General features: G+C 45.1%; 3 protein-coding genes across 5 annotated transcripts in view; 2 read left to right on the forward strand and 1 right to left on the reverse strand.

The window, feature by feature from the left end:
- Positions 1 to 6261, forward strand: TP53I3 (tumor protein p53 inducible protein 3). Of its 3 annotated transcripts, XR_006595903.1 has the most exons (7): positions 3 to 248; positions 584 to 735; positions 1822 to 2089; positions 3291 to 3503; positions 4381 to 4577; positions 5354 to 5611; positions 6127 to 6261. XR_006595903.1 is itself a non-coding variant. In XM_006930452.5 (6 exons), coding segments are annotated over exons 1-6 (975 nt in total). In that variant the 5' UTR covers positions 1 to 247; the 3' UTR covers positions 5537 to 5713. The 3 variants fall into 3 exon arrangements, 2 of the variants coding, with proteins under 2 accessions (XP_006930514.3, XP_003984507.4); XM_006930452.5 differs by lacking the exon at positions 6127 to 6261 and having other exon boundaries at positions 1 to 248; positions 3330 to 3503; positions 5354 to 5713; XM_003984458.6 differs by lacking the exon at positions 6127 to 6261 and having other exon boundaries at positions 5 to 248; positions 5354 to 5713.
- Positions 6188 to 14186, forward strand: part of SF3B6 (splicing factor 3b subunit 6) — a 9806-nt gene continuing 1807 nt past the window's right edge. The window contains exons 1-2 of the mRNA XM_003984459.6: positions 6188 to 6364; positions 9303 to 9421. Of these exons, the coding sequence (XP_003984508.1) occupies positions 6335 to 6364; positions 9303 to 9421 (149 nt within the window). The 5' untranslated portion in view covers positions 6188 to 6334. The remainder of the gene's footprint in view (positions 6365 to 9302; positions 9422 to 14186) is intronic.
- FKBP1B (FKBP prolyl isomerase 1B) overlaps positions 13341 to 14186 on the reverse strand; it is an 18013-nt gene continuing 17167 nt past the window's right edge. The window contains exon 4 of the mRNA XM_023252061.2: positions 13341 to 14124. Coding sequence (XP_023107829.1) covers positions 13966 to 14124 — 159 coding nt within the window. The 3' untranslated portion in view covers positions 13341 to 13965. The remainder of the gene's footprint in view (positions 14125 to 14186) is intronic.

The following is a 14186-nucleotide window of genomic DNA, read 5'->3' on the forward strand; positions in this document are numbered from 1 at the left end:
GAAAGACTAGTTTCCGAGGCTCAAATGAATAGAGAATCTGATTCGCTATCACTATCTTTGCAAGGTGGGGGAGAAGGAGAAGGAAGAGGAGGGTTGGTCCAGGTCAGTCCCACCCCTGGCGCTGTCCGGAGTCCAGCCGTCCTTCGCGGTCGCGGCCGAGGCAGTCCCGGACTCCAGGGTTCTTCTGCGCCAGGGACCCGAGGGAGCGCAGGACCGCGCCGCGCGGAGCAGCGGAGAGCCCGGCCCCAGTAAGTGTCCAGGAACTCACACCCGGGCGGGTGAGGCGGGGTGGGGGTGGGTTCCAACTCAGAGGGAGCGCAACTTGCCTCACGCTCTTCTGTGTCTTCCCCCTACGCTGCGTCCTAGCCGGGACAGCGCCACCTTGGCCTAACCAGAGTCCTCTGCAGGGGGTCCGTGTGCGGGAGGCTGGGACCTCCAGGGAAGGAGCGCGGGGCGCGGCGCGGGCCGGACGTCCTGGAGACCACTTTTTAAGGGAAGCCGCTGGCCGGCAGGGGGCGCTGCAGCGTCGGGTTAGGCGCTGCGCTCTCCGAAGGACCTCGGGCTCCCTCCCTTGCTTCTACAGTGTCCTCAGAGAACATGTTAGCTGTGCACTTTGACAAGCCGGGAGGACCAGAAAACCTTTACTTGAAGGAGGTGGCCAAGCCCAGCCCAGTAGAAAGTGAAGTCCTCCTGAAAGTGGCGGCCAGCGCCCTGAACCGGGCAGACTTACTCCAGGTACCCAGGGGTCAGGGAGGGGCTTCGGGGCCTTCGAGAAAGATTCACCAGACAGATAAAAGGAATGACCTATGGCACTGCCAGTAACAGTCTTCAGGATATGTTTGCAGAATGTGTGCCGGGGGTTCTAAGACAAAGAACCATTTAGCCTCCTTTGTTTCCACAATATATAGGGATATTTGCAAAGCGGCATCTACTCTGTGTTAATCCATTACCTGCTCAGGCTTCCCCATAGGGAGTTGGGGACTACCATTTGTTGAGCGTGTGGGGTGTGTGTGTGTGAGGCCTTGCTCTATCTCATTTACTCTTCTGGCAACCCTGTTTACCATTTGTATTATATAGATACTGAGAGTCAGAGAGGTTAAGCAATACTCAGAACACTAATAATCAGGGCAGCTCTAATTCAAACTGAGGTCTGGTGTGGCTCCAAAGTTCTGCACTCCTTCAGCTCTGAGGGTCCTGGAGCTGGCAGGGGACTGTACTCTAGGAATCTTCTTTTTTCTGCTCTTTGAAGCACTAAACTGAGACAGTTGCATTGATTGGGGTAATTGAGAAATGTGTGCCAGAATCACCTGGGCCACTTTTCCAAAATAAACATTACCACAACCCAGGCATATGTACTTTGAAAAAGCTCCTCAAATGGTTCTAGTGCAGTCTTAGTTCAGCCCCTCTGGTCTGAAACCTCCAGTCAGAGGCTTCTGAGGCTTGCAGTGAGTGAGTACAAAGCCTGGCACTTGATATATGAAAACTGTCTTTAAGGAGTCCACGGTTTTGTTCCTCGTCCTGCTACTGATTTACTTTGTGACCTTGGACAAGGCATTTCCCTGTGCAGGTCTCAGTGTCTCTCTTTGTAAAACAAGGTGTTTTGATGAAGTAAATAGCTAAGGACCCAACCACTTCTGACATCCACCTATTATGTGACTTACAGTATCTGAATTACTTCTCCTGTCTCCTGTGCTGACTTCGCAAAACCTGACTTTACCCTATTTTTTCTGAGAAAAAGAGGGGCCATTGGAAGAGAGCCAGGGATGGTGACACACACATTTCTGATCATGCTCACCACTTAGTGCACCCCTCTTTCTGCAGAGACAAGGCCAGTATCCCCCACCCCCGGGAGCCAGCAGCATTCTGGGATTGGAGGCATCTGGACACATAGCAGCGCTGGGGCCCGCCTGCCAGGGGCACTGGAAGATTGGGGACCCAGTCATGGTTCTGCTGCCTGGCGGGGGACAGGCTCAGTATGTCACTGTCCCTGAAGGGCTCCTCATGCCTATTCCAGCAGGACTGACCCTGTCCCAGGCTGCAGCCATCCCAGAGGCCTGGCTTACCGCCTTCCAGCTGTTGCATCTCTTGGGTGAGGAGGCCCCCCGCACCGTGCTCGCTCCATACAGTGTGGCTTAGTTACTTCCTGACTCAGCCACCTCAAAACCCAGCAGCCCTCAGAGGCAGCTTTGGCCTGGCCACTGAGTCACACCCAACCCCAGCACCCCACCCTAATGTACTGCCGGTAGTATCAGGTCCTCATACCACGTTAGCAATGGCCTGATGTTGAGGCTGAAAATCATGGTTGGTAGATGGAGCCTGGAAAGCACTGGATAGAAGGCCTGTGCACATCTTCACACTGTAGGCCCCCCAGTAGTCCCAGCTGCTCACAGTCCTGCCGAGCTTCTCTCTGTGAGCCTGATGCGGCAGAAGGGGCTATTCAATCAACTTTTATTCTTCCCAATCCCTCTGATGGGAGGGAGCCTAAGAAGACTTGGTCCCTGCCATGAGGGAGCTCAGTGAAACTGGGAAGACCAGTCATGCACATAGAACCATAGAGTTCAGCAGGTGGCCCTGTCTCTAACTACAATAGAAACTCCAGATGGCAACAGTTAGCGTGGGTAAGCGTGGTCAGAGAGGGCTTTCTGGAAGAGAAGGACTTGAAGGGTGAGTAAAGTTGAGGTGGACAGAAGGCAGGCCAAGGCAGCTTAAGAGAGTGTCAAGGTGAGATTGGCTGCTCCACTCAGAGTGAAGGACAATGATTATTATCTGTGACAGATGAGACTCGGACTGGGTTGTAGTGGCCTTGAGTGGCACATTGTCTGGACTGGATGCAAAAGCCAACTGAGAACCACTTTACATTTTGAGGAGAAAGTGACATAATGAAAGCTCCATTTCAAGAAGAGAAGCCTAGTGGTTGTCCATGGTGCCTGGATCACTGAGACCAGCTGGAGGCCAGTTTCAGACTAAAGAGGGACTGGCTTCAGGTGGTGACAGTGGGAAGAGCAGTTACTTCTTACTTATTAAGGTATATGTCAGAGATGTCCATTCGGTATTACTTCATAAGGAAAATATAGATTATGGATGTGGCTTCTAATAGCTGTTTCAAAAGGTTGTTTCCCACTTTGACAAGAGGCAGGAAAACAAAAAAAGAATTGTTGAGCACTCTGAAGAGAGCAAGAGATTTGGCATTCGGTGGTCCAGGGCCAGGCACATGTGGCAGAATATGCCTGCGTGGGGAATGTGTAACACTTGCAAAGTAAAGAGAATGGTTCCTATACTTTGTGTCACAGGACACGTTCAGGCTGGAGACTGTGTGCTAATCCATGCAGGATCAAGTGGTGTGGGCACAGCTGCCATCCAACTCGCCCGGATGGCTGGAGCTATTCCTCTAGTCACAGCTGGCTCCCAGCATAAGCTTCAGATGGCAGAGAAGCTTGGAGCAGCTGCTGGATTCAATTACAAAGAAGAGGATTTTTCTAAAGCAACACTGAAATTCACCAAAGGTAAACAATAGCTTCTGCAGCTCAACAGGAATTTCAGAGGTGATTAAACAAAACCGTCACCAGCCTGAAGGTTGCCAGTACTCTGGATCTGTCTTGCCTCTGCTAAATGCCCAACAGCTGCCCTGGCCAATTTCTAGTACTCTGGTGTTTGACCTCTGGAGACAGGCAGACAGTATTTAGGACTAAAATGTTTCTGTGTGCATTCTTGTAAGTGATAGGATTCCTACTCATTTTAAAAACTGGATAAACCAAAGAATTGGCCCGGAATTATCCAGGACCTCTTCTTCCAAGTCACTCTGCAATGAGTTACCAGGAGCGTAGGGCAGAGACCAGTTTAGTGCTGGTCATAGGAGGGGTAGGATGGTAGCTCCCCAAATGGGTAAGCCTCTGTATTCCAAAGCCAAATCTGTATATTTTGGGGTCATCCCTTTTCCATTTTGAGTCGAAAAGGAGAGATGAAACCAAAGCTAGTAAAATGATTCAGACAACCCAGTACAGACACTTCATAATTTAGATGTGAATTAGGCTGCTCTGTAGACTGGGTGGATTTCCCCTGTTCTTTCTCTTTCATGCTTGGGTGCCAGTGGGTTCTATACTTACATGGGGATCAAGAGAGATACCAGGTCATGGTGTTGCCCCATTTCCCTCTTGCTGTGGCTAGGAATCATAAAAGATGAACTACAGCACACATGTATGATAGAATTCAGCTATCTAAACTCCATTTACAGCAATGTTTCTTTGAGCAATGTTTCTAGTTCTAACCTATACATTGTATACATGTACATATCCATATATTCACAAATATACCATGGAATCTTACTTTGTACAAAGCTTTCTGTGTCTGACTAGCACTACAAATCTGTATTTTATGTGAAAGGTGCTGGAGTCAACCTTATTCTAGACTGCATAGGTGGATCCTACTGGGAGAAAAATGTCAACTGCCTGGCTCTTGACGGTCGCTGGGTTCTCTATGGTCTGATGGGGGGAAATGACATCAATGGACCTCTACTTTCAAAGCTACTTTTTAAACGAGGAAGTCTGATCACCACTCTGCTGAGATCAAGGGACGAAAAGGTGAATGATGAATGAAAAGAAAACATGATTTTATTGCCCAGAAAAGTGTGATTTGTTTACATAACTACAAAAAAGTTAGATCTGACACATCTTCTGTTAGACAGCCCATGTAGAAACCTGCCCCGCTATGGATAAATAAGAAATCATTTTCACAGAACTAATTAAAATTGGTCAGAAGTCTCAACATCTTGGAAAGAAGGTAACTAATCCTTCACATATTATTTAACCTTTGTAACAGAATGAATGAAGCATTGACAGTATTAGGAAATAGGGGTTGTCTCCAAAGGCAGAACTCTTCTCAGTGTGATATAAAGCCGCTTAGGTGAGTAAGGTTAGTTAAGGCTGGACCTTCAACATATCATATATTATTGAAACCTTCTCTGTGTGGCACTTTAGCAGGTGCCAGATTTGGGCATGTTTCCCAACCTACGTTTTCACACCTGTGGGATAGCAGAGCATAAACATCCCTTTTGAACTCAGCCTATAGAAGCCCGTTCTGTGGCCCAACTCCTGCTTTAAACCCTTAAGAACAGTCCTGTGGTCTGTGCCACTAATATTTTAGTCCAGGATTCCGTCTTTATCTGCTACAGAAGAGTGGTTATACATTTAGGGGCAAGCACGTACAAGCTGGTAGTAAAGGAGTTAGGTACCCCTGTGTGCATTTTCAGTTGTGTACACGTTTCAGAGAGAGCACAAAAGCTAATAAGTAAGCAGGATGGGGAGTAGCAAGGTAAAGTCTCTGTCTAGACTGATGGTCTCCTTTTCCTTATTTTAAGTACAAGCAAATGCTGGTGGAGGCTTTCACAAAACAGATTCTGCCCCACTTCTCCACGGAGAGCCCACAACGTCTAGTGCCGGTTTTGGACAGAGTCTACCCCGTGACTGCGATCCAAGAGGCCCATGCATACATGGAGAGCAACAAGAACGTGGGCAAAATCGTCCTGGAACTGCCGCAATGAAGGAGGAGGGGGTAGTACTCAGGCCTTCCCAGGACAAACTTGGACAAAGTTCACAGTACGCCGGAAGGAGATCGGGTGCGACTCCTGGCCGCCCTGTAGCCCATTGGCCCTTCCCCGGCCTCGTCAACTGACCCGTGTAAAGCCAATCTAGGGAAATAAAAATAAAGTAGAGCTAAAGGGCGGCCTTCTCACTTCGGCGGCCCCAGATCGCTGACTGAGGCAGCCGGGGCGGGGATGAGGTGGGGGTCGGGACTGGCGTCGCCGCAGGCGTTACAGGAGTGCTCGACTTCAGGGTCGGGGGTTCCGGGTACGGGGACAGGGTCGGCCACAACCCCACCTGCCACAACCCCGTAAGCCCAGCTTTGCCCAGCGCTGGAGGACCGGGCCCACACACCAGTCCGCGGGTACCGCCGCGCGCGCCCCACAGGGACCGGGCCCCGCAACCTCCGGCCAGCTTCCTTTGCTCAGGGCTGCCGTGACAGGAACACCTCCCCTTCTTAAGCCCAGGCCCCGCCCTTTCCGGTGCACAGCTCAACTCCGTCTTGAATCCTCACCTTTCAACTATCCGCCCCGCCTCTTTGTCATCTCAGGCTCGTTTTGCCCCGGAGTCTTTTCGAAAGGGGATATTACGTAAGCACGTCTCGGCGTGAGACGGCGATATTCCGGCGTGTTTTAGAGCTTCCGGTGGTGGATGTTGATGTCCTGCATTTGACGCGGTGTTGGGGTCTTGCAGAGCAGCTCCGGGGGTGTCCGGAGGAATTCCAGTGTCTGCTGCGGTAACCTTATCAGCCCGCCAAGATGGCGATGCAAGCGGCCAAGAGGGCGAACGTGAGTATCGGGGCCTTCTGCCAAAGAGGGGGAGGACTTCGCTGTTGGACTTTCTCAACGGCGTGGCGCTGTGTATCTTGCCCTTCCTCGGTCCCCGGGCCAGGGTAGCCCACAATTTGCTATCACTGGGGGTTCCATCTTAGCCCCATCCTTACGGATATGCTCCCTGAGCCACGTTTCCGCGTCCACTCCTTTTGAGAGTTCTCTCGGTCTCTTATTCTGGTGTCAGCGATAGTGTTAATCCTACAGCCTTTGTTGCTTGATCTGCACCTGCGAACTGACGACAGGCTCTTCACCCAAAAGTCAAAAGCGCAGACGAGTCTCCAGTAAATAACCTAATAGCTCACAGGCAACCAGAGCCTGGGATTCTCAAGTCATGGAGCTTTGTGGATCCTTGATTAATGTTTTAACTCAGTGTTTTTGAGCACCGACTATATACCAAAACTGCGAGATAAGAAACAACTGAGAAGTTATATTTATTGAATACCTACTTTGTGCCTGACATAGTCTACACATTGTGGATACAACAGTGAATAAAAGCGTTCTTCTGTTTACATTCTGTTAAAGAATGGGGTGTTATATGGGAACCTAAGAAAAATAGTCCCAGGGAGATGGTAGGTCAGCCATAAGGCTGAGAGATATAGTGTAATGAAGACATAATTAGATATGGTGAGATGCAGAATTTTGGTAACCTTGATGATCATCTTAGCGGATGAAAGGTTGGTTGCAGTGGGATGAAAAGAGGATGAAAGTTAAGAAAATGGAGACAGTTGTTTCCACAAGTTTTCATGTCAATAGGAAGCAGAGAGATTGGATGATGGTTGATATCTTCTCTCTTTCAAGATGTGTGATACGAGGTGTATTTGCATGCCAAAGAGAATGATTCAGTAGTGTGGGGGAAACTGATGATGTGGGAGAAAGATGAAGTTCAGGAGTTAAGGTTTTGAATAGATGAAGGTTGGCATAATAATGAGAGGGAGAGGGGTGGATATGGATGAATTTAGATTGATGGGTTTAGTGATAGGACTATAAGGTACTTACCATTTAGTCATATATTTTTTCAATAAGGAAGAGCCGACATCATCTCCTGAGATGGGCAGGGAAGAGGTTACAGCCCAGCTCAGATGTTAGAAGGAGTGGTGGTAAGGCTTGAGGAGAAAAGAGTAAGTGTGATACAGTGTCTTACAGAGTGAGAAAGCAGATGTACTAGAGACGTGTATTATAATTGGCAGTGCTGATTGTCTATTTGAAGGCAGTCTTGAATTTTAAATCTAAAACTTTATTATACTTATTTGTTGACCATTTGTCACTACTACTAGTTTGAGGGCAAGGAAGAAGTATTTTCTTTTTCTTTCTTTTTTTTTTTTTTTAAGTTTATTTATTTAGAGAGAGAGAGAGAAGGGAACCAGCACGGAAGGGGCAGAGAGAGGAGACAGGATCCAAAGCAGCTGACAGCAGAGAGCCTGATGTGGGGTTTGAACTCATGAACCTTGAGATCATGACCTGAGCCAAAGTCCACTGCTTAACCGATTGAGCCACCCAGTGCCCCTCCTCTTTTTCCTTTTATACAGCACTTAGTTTAATGTCTGAAATAGTTGCCAGCTTAATAGTTTTGAGCAAATTAATATCCAATGTGTAGTTGAATATGTTAATAACACAGGAGTGAACCCTGGATGGGAGATTTATATTGAAGAGTCATCCACTTACTGTGGAAACCATGTGTTGTCGTTAAGAGACCAAAGAGAATGTGGACTTAAGGACAGTATACAAAGGTAAAGAAAAGTCTGGGGGCGCCCGGGTGGCTGAGTCGGTTAAGTGTTCGACTTGATTTCATTTCAGGTCGTGACCTCATGATTCAGGGGCTCTATGCTGATAGTGCGGAGCCTGCTTGCAGTTCTCTCTCCCTCTCTCTCTCTGCCACCCCTCCCCCATAAATAAATAAATAAACTTAAAAAAAAGAAAAGTCTAAAAGTAAAATTCTGTTGAAGAGCATATGTTAATGACAAGAATGAGAAGAACTAGCCAGACAGTTAGGGGGAGGCCAAGGAAATAGTGTCATTGTTGTCAAGAAAGTAATAGTCAACAGTGTCAGAAGCCCCAGAGAAGTTAAGTGTGATGAGAATTGAACACTGCAGTGAAGAAGTCTTAGTGAATAAGAGCATTTCGTCATAGTGCTGGGGTGGAAGCTAGTTGTGGTACGTTGATGTGTATCAGTGAAGGAAAGAATATGAAGTAGTGAGTATAAACTTTATCTTTCCAGATGCTTGATTGAGAGGGGAAAAAAAACAAAATAGGATAATAAGTAGAGAGCTAATAAGTTCAGGGAAGGCAGAAACCTTGTCTTTTTTCCTTCACTGTTTAATCCTAATACCTAGCCTGGTATATACAAAAGGAAGGTGCTCAGTAAATATTGATGAATGAACAACGAGGGATCCAAATAAGTATTTAGTTTTGTGTAACAGTTGGCAGGACATAAGCAGCTGCTCATTGGAGGAATAGTAGAAGGTCATAGTGAAGGGAACACTAAATTCAAGAGGGAGAAGATATCATTAATGTAACAGGTTCTTAAAAAGACCAGATAAGAGTCATCAGTGGGAGTTTTATTGTGTTAAGAAACAGGAAGAGTTCCCTTCATTCCCCTATGTGTCTAAGGCATTGTGGACTTTTAAATGAGGTTGGAAATCCGTGTTTAACTGCACTGCCTGAAAGCGTACTCCCTAAAACGAGAGCCCAGTTGATTTTCTGAAAAGCATGCTATTTTCAGAAAATAATTTCAGATTATAATTCTTATTATTTTTTAATAATTCTTATTCTTGACTATTATGTTTTTTTGTTGTGTTTTTGTTTTACTGTGAGAATTTATAATTATGAGAAGTTTATTTTAGGTGGTAGCACTCCTGCCCCTGATTACAATAATAGTACGTATTTCTCATTTTAGATTCGACTTCCACCGGAAGTAAATCGGATTTTATACATAAGAAATTTGCCGTACAAAATCACAGCTGAAGAAATGTATGATATATTTGGAAAATATGGACCTATTCGTCAAATTCGAGTGTGAGTCTTACTGAGACTTTTGAAATGTCATTTCAGGAAAATGATTGTATAATCTCAATTATAGCTGACAACAGGGTCTAACCAAGAGCCTAGCGACTAAATAGATTGGAATCTGAGAAATGAGATTTATTTATTTATTTATTTAGTATGGAAAAACATGAGACCCTCCTGATCCAGCTCAGTGAGAGCCAAGGATAGTAGTGAAATTAGAGAAGGCTTGAAGCAGTAATGAATGGTTTCAGGGGAATGGGTGGGAAAAGAAAGAACTAACATAATAGCGTAACTATTATTTGTAAAGTCAGATACAATACTCTGTTTTTTTATGTCCGTTAACTCTAATTTGCTTTGGTGTCTCCTTTACTCAGAATTTCTGAATAAACTAAGTAACAAGTAACTGAAAATAATGATTTTTTTTTTCAACTACAGCTCTCTTTTTTCTTTTTCAGCTATAGCTTTCTGTTGAAATTTATTTTTTTCTATTGAAGATTTAAAAGGGGAGAATAATTGCAACACGAATTCGTGTTTTAATCTAAAAATTGGTGTTCCTATCTTCAAATGGTATTTATTGAACATCTACAAAATGCCATTTATTATAACAGGTGCTTTTATTTCCATGACCAATACTACAGCCCTGTGTGGAGTTGATACTCTGTTTTCACAGGTGAGACTATTTTGAGGCCCATAGAGTACAAGTACCTTTCTAGATTCACACAGCTATTTAGTGATAAAACTTCTGATTCTAAACTGAATATTGACACTACTCAGATTCATAGCCACTGACATTCTACTTACCTAAGAGTCCATTTGGAAGGATTTCTTTTTATTTTTTTCCTTAAGTTTATTTCTTTATTTTTTAGTAATCTGTACACTCAGCATGATCCTTATATCAAGAGTCTCATGCTCCCCCCCGACTGAGCCAGCCAGGCACCCCTGACTATCTCTTTCTTAAATTTTCCTTAATGACCTGAGAGCTTCTTCTTGGCTTTTAACATTCTGTGAGATTTTTTTCTTTCCTTTTTTTTTTTTAAGAACTCTTTGAGATCTTGAGGACTGTCCTTTGAAATGATCACTGTCCCTCCAGAAAGTAAACCAAGTGCTAGCAATACATCATCATTGGTACTCAAGTAGGGATAGAAACAAAGTGTTATAGACTAGCCATTCTCTTTAGGAAGTCTCAGTCCTCTGGATATTTGGTGAAAGCTTTGGACCCTTTCTACAGAAGAATACAAAATTTTGCATATGATTTCAGGGGGTACATGAAACCTAGGTTAAGAAACCCTGTCCTAGACATATAAGAATGTCATACAGAAGATCCCCTGACTTGGAGGTCAGGAAACAAGATTCTGCTTCAGGCCCTGTGACCCTGGACAAGGTGTCCCACTTTTTGGTTTTCTTACCCTCACATGTAAGGTAATCTAGTGCCTTTCAGTTTTTAACATGGAGGCAGTATGATAAATTTACTGAATTGGTTGTAAGACCTAAGTTCAGATACTAGCTGGACATTTGCTAGTTGCGTATAACTGGGCAAAATATTTAACCCCTCTGAGCTTCAATTACTTATGAAACACAATCTTCCTAACCTGTGTTCTTAAAGGAATTCTGGTAAGGGTCAAATTAGATCATTCCTGTGAAAGCACTTTGTCATGGAGTATTTCCTTCTCGTGTGTGTTAGCCACCCCTCTCTATGCTCCCACAGCACCTCTGTGAACATCTCCTAACAGGTGATTTGGTTGTTGTCTGTGTATTTCCTGGTCTCTCCTGCCAGCCTGTGAGCTCCTCTAGGGCAGGTACCATATATATTCTTTTCATTTTGTGTTGACAGCTGTTGTGCCTGATTCATGTTAAACACCCCAGTTATCTAAGTAAATGAATAATATAGAAAGTGGTTGTACTTGACTTTGAAAGTGTTATAAAATGTATTGATGGTCCACAGTGAGATTGGAGAGAGTTTCAGAAAGCCAAGGTAAAAGGACAGATAATTAAGCAGTGGCATGTGTAGAAGGCTGCACAGTAGCTCAGGGCCTTTGTACTCTGCTCCCTCCATCTGGAATGATTGTCACCTGGCTCATCTCCTGTCTGGCTCCTCATTCTTCAGGTCTCAGCCTCATCATCACCTTCTCAGAGAGGTTTACCCTGACCACCCTAGCTTTAAGTAATCCCCTGTCCTCCCATTCATCTCCGTCTGCTTCCTTAATAAGATTTCTTGTCTGTAATTATTTCTTTATCTTTCTCCCACTTGAATAAAGGTCCTTGAAGGGAGGGATGATGCTTGTCTTTTTCACTATTGTATTTCCAGTCCCTGTCATACAGAAAGAACACAGTATATATTTTGTAAATTTGTATTTATTTTTTTGAGAGAGAGCAAGGGGAGGAGGGGCAGAGAGAGAGGGAGACAATCCCAAGCAGGCTGCACGCTGTCAGCACAGAGCGTGATGTGGGGCTCAAACTCACAAACAGTCAGATCGTGACCTGAGCTGAAATCAAAGAGTCCAACGCTTAACCAGCTGAGCCATCTAGGCACCCCAAGAACACAATATATACTTGTTGAATAAATTCATAAAAGTTTGGTGTGCAGGAACTTGGGTCTAAATTAATAGATTAAGAAACAGATGTTTTTCTGTTCCCTAGCTGTGTTCATGCTTTATCACATATTTGATACCTAGCACTAGGGTGACCAACCTTCCCAGTTTGCCCAGGACCATGGTTTCTGGGATGTGGACTTTCAGTGCCAAAATCTGGACAGTCTTGGGCAAACTAGGATGATTGATCAGCCTACCTGGTATATAGCAGACACTTGGTGCTTTGAACTTTTTACTGCTTCTCTTCTATTTTTTTGAAAAAATTTTTAATGTTCATTTTTGAGAGAGAGAAGGAGAGCGTGAGCGGGGAAGGGGTGGAGACAGGATCTGAAGAGAGCTCTGTGCTGACAGCAGAGAACCTGATGCTGGGCTTTAACTCGTGAACCTCTAGATCATATCCTCAGCTGAAGCTGGATGCTTAACTGACTGAGCCACCCAGGTGCCCCTGGTGCATTGAACTTTTTAAAGCTCTTTCATACCTTTTACCTTTTTCGATTATTAAAATGTGTAAGGTGTAGGGCAGCTGATACAGCCTGATAACGTTATTTGACACATGAAGCAACCGAAGCTCAAGAGAGGTGGTCACATGATTAGGTTTTCTTATTCCTACTCTAAGATTTACCACCAATCAAGAGAATAATGTTGGCTCAGTGCCTACCCTACAGTAGGTATAAGTACATACTTTTAAAAATCAAAGTTACAATATGGTTAAGATACTAGGTTGTTAATTAGGAGCTGGGACACTTGAGATGAGAATCTTTAAAATGGGGTTAGTGCCCATCCCTATTCTAGTTCCTAAGATGTGAGAGGAAGAGATGCTTTTGTTTTGTTTTGTTTTGTTTTGTTTTTTAGCTTCCAGGAGAAAGGATGTATGAGAGAATATGTGGGAGAAAGTAGACCTCCACTTTTCAAATGCTCATTAGCACTTGTTGGGTGCATGGTGTGAGAGTAAAATGAAATATAAGGTCTTCTTTGCCCAGTTAGCAAGAACTAAAATATTAAGGCTTTTTTATGTTTTTATTCCAAAGGGAAAATAGACATTTTGGCAAAATCTTTGGAGCAGTGTTTTTTTCTTTGGGTATTCCCCAACTTTCATAGCTAATGCATTGATTCCCCCCCCCTCCCCCCCAGCTAATGCATTATTAAAAATTAAAAGTGAAAAGTTGGGGCACCTGTCTGGCTCAGTAGGCAGAGCATGTGATTCTGCACGTTGGTTGTAGAGATTACAAATAAACAAACAAACAAATTCGTTTTTAAAAGGTCCAGGGGCACCCTGGTGGCTCAGTTGGCTAAACCTCTGACTCTTGATTTCTGCTCAGGCCTTGATCTCGTGTGAGTTTGTGTAAGTTTGAGCCCCACATCAGACTCTGCTCTGACAGTGCAGAGCCTGCTTAGGATTCTCTCTCTCGTCTTTCTCTCTCTCTCTCTCAAAATAAATAAACTTAAAAAAAAGAAAACTTAAAGAGGTCCAAAAGTTGTTGGACTATCCCCAGAGAGTGAGGACTATTACAAAATCCCTCTGTAGCCTGACAGCCCGTAAGCATTCAGTGACACCGGCACCCTCCCACCGCCCCAGCACCCTGTATCTCTTCCTAACCCTTTTATAGGAAGCATAAACTGTGACCGGGGCCCAAGACTGTAGCCACATCCTAGGTCACATTTAAAGAGGTACCTCCCCTTCCCATGGCCTGCTACCTTTTCTTGACCCTCTGCAGGGACTATGGCAGACGGAGAGGCAGCCCACAGTCTTAAACCTTATTCCACAGTTGGCACTGGGTGGCTAGAACACAGATGGAAGGGTCCATCTTTATCACACTGGGAGCATAAGCTGAGTGGGACCTGTGCCCACTGCCCCCACTGACAAGCACATGGCCATCTGCTGCCTGCAGTTTGTTGCTCTTCACACTTCCCTTCCTCCCGCCGAAGGAAGCTGGTGAGGTGAAGAGAGGAGGTGGCAAGGAAAACTTACACAAGCAGCAGCTCCGAATCCATGAGCAAGGTCCAGCTTCCACTCCCAGTGACCTTCCAGCATTCTCCTCTGGCAGGCAGATAATCCCAGCCATAAGCACACGCCCTCCCTCTGGTCTCTGCCAAAGCCGAGCCCTTCTCCCGAGCCAGACAGGGCTGTGTAATGCATGAAAGTGCATACATTATTAACGTATGTATGAAAAGCTGGGAGCTGACTA

This window comes from Felis catus, chromosome A3 (assembly GCF_018350175.1).
Source record: "Felis catus isolate Fca126 chromosome A3, F.catus_Fca126_mat1.0, whole genome shotgun sequence".
Taxonomy (NCBI): Eukaryota; Metazoa; Chordata; class Mammalia; order Carnivora; family Felidae; genus Felis; species Felis catus.

Coding starts and splice junctions, on each gene's coding strand:
- TP53I3 (XM_003984458.6), top strand. Junction 736..1,821: donor ACCGGGCAGACTTACTCCAG/GTACCCAGGGGT, acceptor CTCTTTCTGCAG/AGACAAGGCCAGTATCCCCC. Junction 4,578..5,353: donor TGAGATCAAGGGACGAAAAG/GTGAATGATGAA, acceptor CCTTATTTTAAG/TACAAGCAAATGCTGGTGGA.